At 38.6% G+C, this 7,809-nt stretch overlaps 2 protein-coding genes across 2 annotated transcripts; one reads left to right on the plus strand and one right to left on the minus strand.

Moving 5' to 3' along the window:
• Positions 1 to 2,016: 2,016 nt before the first annotated feature.
• Positions 2,017 to 2,534, minus strand: emg1 (EMG1 N1-specific pseudouridine methyltransferase). The gene is made up of 3 exons (XM_010784758.1): positions 2,344 to 2,534; positions 2,096 to 2,197; positions 2,017 to 2,037 (listed from the first exon to the last, which is right to left on the minus strand). Exons 1-3 carry the CDS (start codon positions 2,491 to 2,493, stop codon positions 2,017 to 2,019), a joined length of 273 nt encoding a protein of 90 aa, XP_010783060.1. The 5' UTR covers positions 2,494 to 2,534.
• Positions 2,535 to 3,599: 1,065 nt separating this feature from the next.
• On the plus strand, positions 3,600 to 7,306 carry LOC104957057 (probable 28S rRNA (cytosine-C(5))-methyltransferase). Its single transcript, XM_010784658.1, has 5 exons — positions 3,600 to 3,751; positions 4,880 to 5,007; positions 5,112 to 5,154; positions 5,232 to 5,296; positions 7,119 to 7,306. The coding sequence occupies exons 2-5, from the start codon at positions 4,902 to 4,904 to the stop codon at positions 7,139 to 7,141; spliced, it is 237 nt and encodes a 78-aa protein (XP_010782960.1). The 5' UTR covers positions 3,600 to 3,751; positions 4,880 to 4,901; the 3' UTR covers positions 7,142 to 7,306.
• Positions 7,307 to 7,809: the final 503 nt, after the last annotated feature.

Genomic DNA, 7,809 nt, shown 5'->3' on the forward strand with positions numbered 1-7,809 from the left:
AAAGTCTTGGAAAAGTCATGGAAATGTAACTAAAGTTGCATCAAATATAATTTATATTTTAGCTAATCGCCGAAATAGTAATACAGGGTGTCCGCGGGGTCTTAAAAAGTATTAAAAGTCGATAAATCAATTAAGAAGTCCCACAGCAACGACAACATGAAACACCCTTTCATTTACTGAAACGACATGTCGGGAAACCCCCTCAATGCGACCCCATGCATAGCGCGCCGTAAAATGCCGCTTCTTATTTTAAGATTCGTTGCCTTGCTCCGCTCTGTGTGGGGGGGGGAGAACTAAACGACTACGGTAAAGGGTCCCAAGGTGGGTAGACCGGCATACGCAACGCTCTGGGGGTCCAACGGCTCCGTGTGTGCCCTATATGATCATTTTCTGATAACAATGAAATAGCCCGCCTCCCTCTCCCCACGTCTCCTGCTGCTGCTGGGCTGTCAGAAGAGGGGGAGGAAAAGAGAGGCAGTCACCGTTTATTAAATATTATTATACAGAGAACAGAGTCGTTATCAATTTGTTTTAAAGCTCAATAAATAACAAAGAAGACCTCTGATCGGCACTTTTCTAATTTTGTACGGAAGATTTAAACTTTAACGGACATGTTGACCGGCGGAACATTTTTTTAACGGAAACTGCCGCACGGTTCCCTCGTTCCTTGGAAGAGGCGGAGAGGTGGGTTTTTTTCATCTGCTGGTGGACTACCTGAGAGATACAGCAGGAGAACACGCCGTCCACCGCGGAGAATAAACAGAAGGGCAACCATGCTCCGGGGTCTTCTTCGCTGCTTTTGGTGTATTTCGGGCGGCAGCTGCGCCACTTACAGGCCTGGTATATGTGCTCCATCGTTTCCAGCATTTCCAGCGGTCTAGTGTGAACGGACACNCACCTTGCAGCAGACCCGCCCTGTTCAGAGGACTGTCCATCCTCGCGCCGCGCTGGAAGAAGAGACACTTCAGTTATCCTAAAACATCTCACAGATGTCACACAATAAACGGTCATAATAGCCGATTCATGGTTATCGCAGCTTGAATAAAAAAAAAACATAACACAGCTAGCAACTATTATTTTTCCACTTTTATCAGTAAGCAACACTAAAACCAAATCCATTAACTTCTGAAACATATGGACGAATACTAACCACTCACAGCTAATAAAACATGCCTTCAAAGAGCACTGAATATGATGTAGAAAACACAGACAATTGTATTATCAATTGAAACTACCAAATTTGGTGCATCATCTTCTCTGTATGACTTGGAACTGGTTTTTAAAATCAGTTTTTGGTCATATGAGCTATCATTTCTTATCTTTTCTTATCTCGTCTTTTAAAGCACTTGGTAACTTCGTGTTAGTGCTGTATAAATACAACTCATTATCAATGTTATAGTCATCTTAAGCTGCTTTCAGGGTTCATACACTTTCACCAGTGCTTCTCTATAACCTTTACTTAATTTTCCATGACCAAAAAAATTACTCTTCTCAGCGGTACCACTGAAAATGGTTTATTTGAACATGGAACAGGAAAATAAGGTCTGAAACATGTTGGTCCTATCTAAAACAAATCAAATAGTAGGCTTACTAGCTTCTACACGCTAAAGCAACTCAAATCTCTCACCAGCAAAACACCTCGTTAGTTAAATGCCATTTACGTTTCATTACGATACAGTATTTATTATTATTATTATAGTATTACTATTTCGGCAATTAGCTAAAATATAAATTATATTTGATGCAACTTTAGTTACATTTCCATGACTTTGGGGAAAATATTGTTTTCCATAACTTTCCCAGGGCCTGGAATTAGCATTTTGAATTTCCATGACTTTTCCAGTTTTTTAATGACCGTAAGAACCCTGAGCTTTATATAGAAGTATCAGCTTAACACTTTTTAAGTAGAATAGGCCATGATTGAACACATCATTCATGCATAACTACATTCTAGTATCCTTAAGGGGATCTCTGCTCAAATTCTAGATACAGTCAGTGATACAAAAATACAAAAATTCAAAAGGAAAGGTTATCTGACTGTAGGTCACACAGACACAAGTGGAGAATGCAGATGTTCAGTGTAATGAGTGCTTACCTGGTGTGTGATGTCTGGCCTGATATGTCCTGGATTTCTTCCACTTTTGACAATGATATTTTTGTGTTGGTCACAGTTTAGCAGCTCAAAGGTTTTTCCAACCTGGGAGAAAAAACAAAACAGGTTTTCATTATAGCAGTGAGCCTCAGTTTAAAGGTATATGATGTCACTTCCACTTGTAGCAGGTCTGATCACAACACACACACACACACACACACAAACTCACACACACACACCAACACACACACCTTCACTGTCTCTAACGACGCTCCCTCCAGGATGACCACCAGCCTCCTGTCCGCCATGCGGTCGTGCAAACTGCGGAGATGTTTGGCTGGTTTTGGCTCATATTCGTCCAAATGTTCCAGACCACGCTTCTTCTCGTTAGGAGCCGCCATGATGCCGGGTTCAGAATGTCGCGCGATGTGTGCGTCACGGCATGAGTGCGCGTTCACGAGTGGGTGCAAAATGCCCATTTCGGATTCACACTTGTAACACTTTCTACGTAGAAAAGTAATTTATATATATTTATATATTTTGTAATAACTAATTCGACAAATAAATTAGCTTTTTAATATTTGTGTACATACATTTAAATTGACCAAAAGAAAACCAACATTTCCAAATTATTTCTAATGGATATTTAATTATATTACACTTATCTTGTCTCGGTAAGAACATCGAAAAGTTGAAAAATAAATACATTGAAAAATATCTGATTATTGCTGTTAATTAATTGTTATGCTATGTCCCCAAAATGTGTTTATTTCTTCCTCTTTTGTATTTTAATTGGATGTTAAAAGATTGCAGAACCCCTACAACATGTTTGATGTCCTTCTGTCATAACTGTAATTCCCTGTCACTTTGTTGATTTGTGTTTCTTGTTCTTTTGAATGTCTGTTTGGCATTGCTTTTGTCGGGACCCCCTTGAAAACTAGCTGGTGCATCTCAAGGGGTTTATGATCCTATACATTTCAAACATTTGACTTATCAATAAAAGTGAACAAAATTACCGTTTTTATCCAGTACTGGTGGTTCTTATGAGACATTTAGCACTGTAGTATTTAGTTACAGTGAAAAGGAAAAGAAAGACAAATTAAAAACACACCTACATTTTTTTGAATACGTATTTTAGGTTATATCTTTATCATTTCCCTTGTTTGGTTTATTTAATTGAAAGAAACGACATATAACTACACTAAAGTATCTTTAAAATAAAAAACTAATACAAAGTAATAAATACAATAATAATAAATTAATAATAATACAAAAATTACAAAAATGTTAATAAAAAAACATAAAATAAATGAATAAACACAATTAATACTTTTTTAAATGAATACTTAAAATATTAAAGTAAAAATAATAATTATACAAATACAAAAAATACAATAAAAATTACAATAAAGAAAACAAATATTTATTGTAGCTTTACTACATTTTTAGTTCTATACAAATACAATAACATTTGATAATTTGCATTAAAGTGTGTCCTCGATGGTTTCCGTGTGCGCGCATGTTCGCCATCGCCATCATCGTTACGTCAGTTGTGTGTGCCGGATGTTCCTCTACAACGTGTTGAAGAAAAACTCACGTGTGTGTTTTTACCTTACACCGTACACTCAATAATTGGATCAAAAAGGAACATATTCAGCGGTGAGTATGAGGGAAAGTGTAGTTGAGTACATTAGGGAACATTACTGCGGTCTGTGTTTATAACCGAGGTCTAAATGATGTTTTGTGAACACGAGGTGCGACGTTTAGTCCACTAACGCTAATGTGTCTAAACTGCTTTTTCTGTCATTAACATGTCACTGCTGAAGTGCAAGAGCATTTGAATGTGTATGTGTATTATATTTAATGTAGCTATGTCGCCTGCAATGTTATTTTTGATGCATATGGAATATTATAACTAGTGAAAATGTGTATCTTTGGCAGAGGAGGGAGAAGTACTCAGATCTTGTACTTGAGTAAAAGTAGAAGTACTCAGATCTTGTTCTTGAGTACAAGTAGAAGAACCAGAGTGTAGGAATACGTCCTGCATTCAAAATGTTCCTCAAGTAAAAGTAGAAAAGTATTATCATCAAAATCTAGTAAAAGTAGTCATTGTGCAGATTGGTCCATTTCAGAATAATATATATGATATGTTTTATAATGATTGATCATGAAAGTGTTCTCAAAGCTGGTAAAGGTGCAGCTAGTTTGAATGACTTTGTATATTCAAGTCTGATTTAACACGTGATTATTGATAAAGGTAGTGGAGTAAAAGTACACTATTTACCTCTGAATTGTAGTGGAGTAGAAGTACAAAGTAGCATAACATGGAAATACTGAAGTGAAGTACAAGTACCTCATTTGTACTTAAGTAAATCTACTTAGTTACTTCCCACCTCTGCATATGAAATACCAAAGTTGGTTAAAATGTGTATCTTTGGTAAACTGTGTAACGTTAATATGCTCATAATATCAAAGTCGGCCTCATTGCAAAAAGAATGATGCTCTTGTACGAGCTCCATTATAATGTTGTCAACGTAGAGCCAATTATAACTATCTTCTTAATTGAAAACAATGTGTGTTAAACTGAGATTTAGATTTAATGTCTTGACCTGCAAAGTCACATTTGTGTAGTTTCTAGTTAGATTAGCATGAAGGAAAATGCCCTAAACAATCCCCCCATGTATGCGTAGGAATATTTAACATCTTTGCAGCATAACGTCGTCTATGCGTGCCACAGACAGGCGATGAAACGTGGAATATGAAACGTTACTTTCTTCTTGATTTCAGATCGTCAGTGTCATTTGGAGTCATGGGTCGTAAATTGGATCCCACCACCCACGTGAAGAAAGGGCCGGGGAGGAAATCCAGGAAGCAGAAAGGAGCGGAGATAGAGTTGGCCAGTTTCATACCTGAGGGTGATTACCAGCTGATGATAAAGATGGATAACGTTTAACTTCAACTGCTTCATCTTAATGACTGCATCGCTATGTTTCTAAAAGTGTTTCATTTCTGTTTCCAGAGGAAGCAACAGCGAAACGTCTGTCAAGCAGAAGCAGGAAGAGGTATGAGGTGGACTTATTCTGAACATTAATGAACTTTAGTCGTTTCCAAGTTTCTAATTCCTGTTGTCTTTTCACAGAGCGGCAAAACGAGTCCTGAGTAAGAAAGCGCCGAAAGATGCTGCTAAGGAAAAACCAAAGAAAGGTAAGCACACCAGTCTCTGTGCACGTGAGGTTTTCTCTAGAAAATAACAATTTAAAGTAGGGGTGCACCGAATGGGAAATTCTTGGCCGAAACCGAAAATAGGAAACAGTTGGCCGAAAATGATTAATAGAAATATATATGTATATAATGTATACATTTTTTACCAATGTTGTTCAGCTACCTGATTATGGAAAAAGACATGATTATGGCAAAACTTAACTTAACTTAACTTAACTTAACTTAACTTAACTTAACTTAACTTAACTTAACTTAACTTAACTTAACTTAACTTAAATAATAATCACTATTATGGGTCCATAAAACATTTATTCAGCACTTTTTGAATGCATACAGTACATTAATTCCAAGTCAAGTGCATTTTCTTTTCTCTGTAGGATAACTACAACAAAGTGCATTCAGAACAAAGCCAAGGTGCTTTAAAACTGCATAAACATCTAGGCCAGTAGGCCTACAACTAAATAGTGGTAAACTACAGAGACTGTAACAGCCCAGGCCTTCAACAACAACAAATGCAACCTATGTACAGTTTGGTAACCCTAACGTGTCTGTTGTGATGACGTACATCAAAACGCGGCGACAAGCACGGCGCGCGACCCATGCGCGGCTGGCTCAGCAGCAACATGTCTCGGCCGCTCTGAGATTATCTTTCAAAAATATCAGAAGAAAGAGGCCGCGGATCCGCGATTTTGGTAAAACGTGTTCAGATGACATTTCTCGAGGGGCGTGTATGCCAAAGCACTTTCACCCTTCGGGATTTACTCCACCACTCTGAAATCAAAACACCCGTGTACAAAATACAGTCGGAAGCTACCTGATTCAACGTAACCCTGTTCCTCTGACAAATTCGGTGATACTACAGGGCCTTCATCATATAAACCATTTTGGCCGATATAATTAAATTCGAGGGGCCCGAACATACGGTGCATCCCTAATTTAAAGGCCGGACCTATTCAAAGCCAAAATGCACACTTTTTGGTGTCCCAGTGGGTGTCAAGGGAACCTTCACGCAGCGTCAGAAAATAAACACCCTCTCCGTCTTGTTCCTCTACTCCGTCACCAAATCTCTAAAAAATCGGCGGGAACAACGGACTGCGATCCAATTTTGCCGTCCGATATGACGTAACATCGAATGGTGACCCTCGGCCCTATCAGAAAGTTGCTATCGAGAAAAATAACCCGACTGTCTTTGGACGTAATTATGGTCGGTGTTCAAATTAGGCTCCGCCTAAACCAATCATCAGCAAGCTAACCTGTACTGGAGACGCGCATCGTGCTGTGTGAAAGAGCCGGAACGTAAAGGAACCCTCCACCTTGCTGGTATACCGCCACCGGCAAGAGAAGAAACGCCTTTGAGCTTCCATACTGTTTCAAAGAGATAATCCTGATAATCCCATGATATGTGGTTCATCACGGCAGTATTAGTTTAGTCAGTAAGCTGCGGTCCCCGCATGAACTCAGACCCTCCTTTTTTTTTTGTATAACTCCCCGCTTTATGCTATTTTTTGTTAAAGCTTTATACCAACATCAGCACTTTTGGAAACACAGGAAGCGACAATAACGATACTGAGGGCCAATGGCTAGAATGGGTGTCTGTTTGGTATTTTTGAGCAAATACACTTAATAGGACACTGTTTTCTTTATATTGTGGTATACCCTATCTGAGCCTATTGCTATTGCCTGCACATAGCATTGGATAGGGGTGACCTTAAATGAGTGTGAACTTGAACTTAGTGGTTGCTTTAAAGTGAGTAATGAACAGCAATATCCACGTGGTTCATAGTCCGTTACGTTTTCCCTGAAGGATTAACTGATGAGAAACAGTGATGGTTGACACTCAGCTAAGAGGAGCGCAAACGGAAGAAGCTGAAGGGTGGGGATAAAAAAAAACAGCGTGAACCAACTGGAGAACGAGGAAGTCTGCGAGAATGGAGGAATGAGGAGAGGAGGAGACAAAGAAAGAGAAAGAACAAGGAAAGAAGAAGAAGAGACTGCCAAGTAGAAATCAAAGAGGAGAAGAAAAGGAGGATGAGTGAATGGACGATCGACGGAAAGAACATGGTTGATACTTACGGAGGCACCTGGATGCAAGTGGAGAGAGGCAAGCAGAGAGTGATGGAGAGGTAATGTAACGTCAGTTCTGACACATTGTTCTTTGTTATTTTTTCCTTTATTATGACTGAAGAATGGCTGTCATTCTAAATAAGATGTTTATCATACGCAGTCCATCGCAGTCCCTGATTGGACTTCACTGTTAATGTATTCAACGAAGCTCCTGGTTGTTGTGGAGTGTATCAACGTGTTTCGATGGGTCCATGTGCTACTTATTAAAGATAGTACTCGAATTAGGGCTGCCGATTATGGCAAAAAATCATATCACGATTTATTTTTGTCAATAATTGGAATATCACGATTATAAAAACATTATCCATTACTTAGAAAACATCAAATTTCTTGAAAAAAAATGTGAACAGTATGTTTTAACAGCTGATTAC

This window comes from Notothenia coriiceps, unplaced genomic scaffold (assembly GCF_000735185.1).
Source record: "Notothenia coriiceps isolate Sejong01 unplaced genomic scaffold, NC01 NC01_scaffold00026424, whole genome shotgun sequence".
NCBI classification, from domain to species: Eukaryota; Metazoa; Chordata; class Actinopteri; order Perciformes; family Nototheniidae; genus Notothenia; species Notothenia coriiceps.

What these genes read in the sequence shown, in the direction of transcription:
- emg1 (XM_010784758.1), bottom strand. Translation starts at nt 2,493, where the DNA reads ATGGCGGCTCCTAACGAGAAGAAGCGTGGTCTGGAACATTTGGACGAA. An exon ending in CGTCGTTAGAGACAGTGAAG is followed by an intron (nt 2,198 to 2,343) that starts GTGTGTGTGTTG and finishes TTTTTCTCCCAG; the next exon opens with GTTGGAAAAACCTTTGAGCT. An exon ending in GGCCAGACATCACACACCAG is followed by an intron (nt 2,038 to 2,095) that starts GTAAGCACTCAT and finishes TGTGACCTACAG; the next exon opens with TCAGATAACCTTTCCTTTTG.
- LOC104957057 (XM_010784658.1), top strand. Translation starts at nt 4,902, where the DNA reads ATGGGTCGTAAATTGGATCCCACCACCCACGTGAAGAAAGGGCCGGGG. An exon ending in GGCCAGTTTCATACCTGAGG is followed by an intron (nt 5,008 to 5,111) that starts GTGATTACCAGC and finishes TTCTGTTTCCAG; the next exon opens with AGGAAGCAACAGCGAAACGT. An exon ending in TCAAGCAGAAGCAGGAAGAG is followed by an intron (nt 5,155 to 5,231) that starts GTATGAGGTGGA and finishes GTCTTTTCACAG; the next exon opens with AGCGGCAAAACGAGTCCTGA.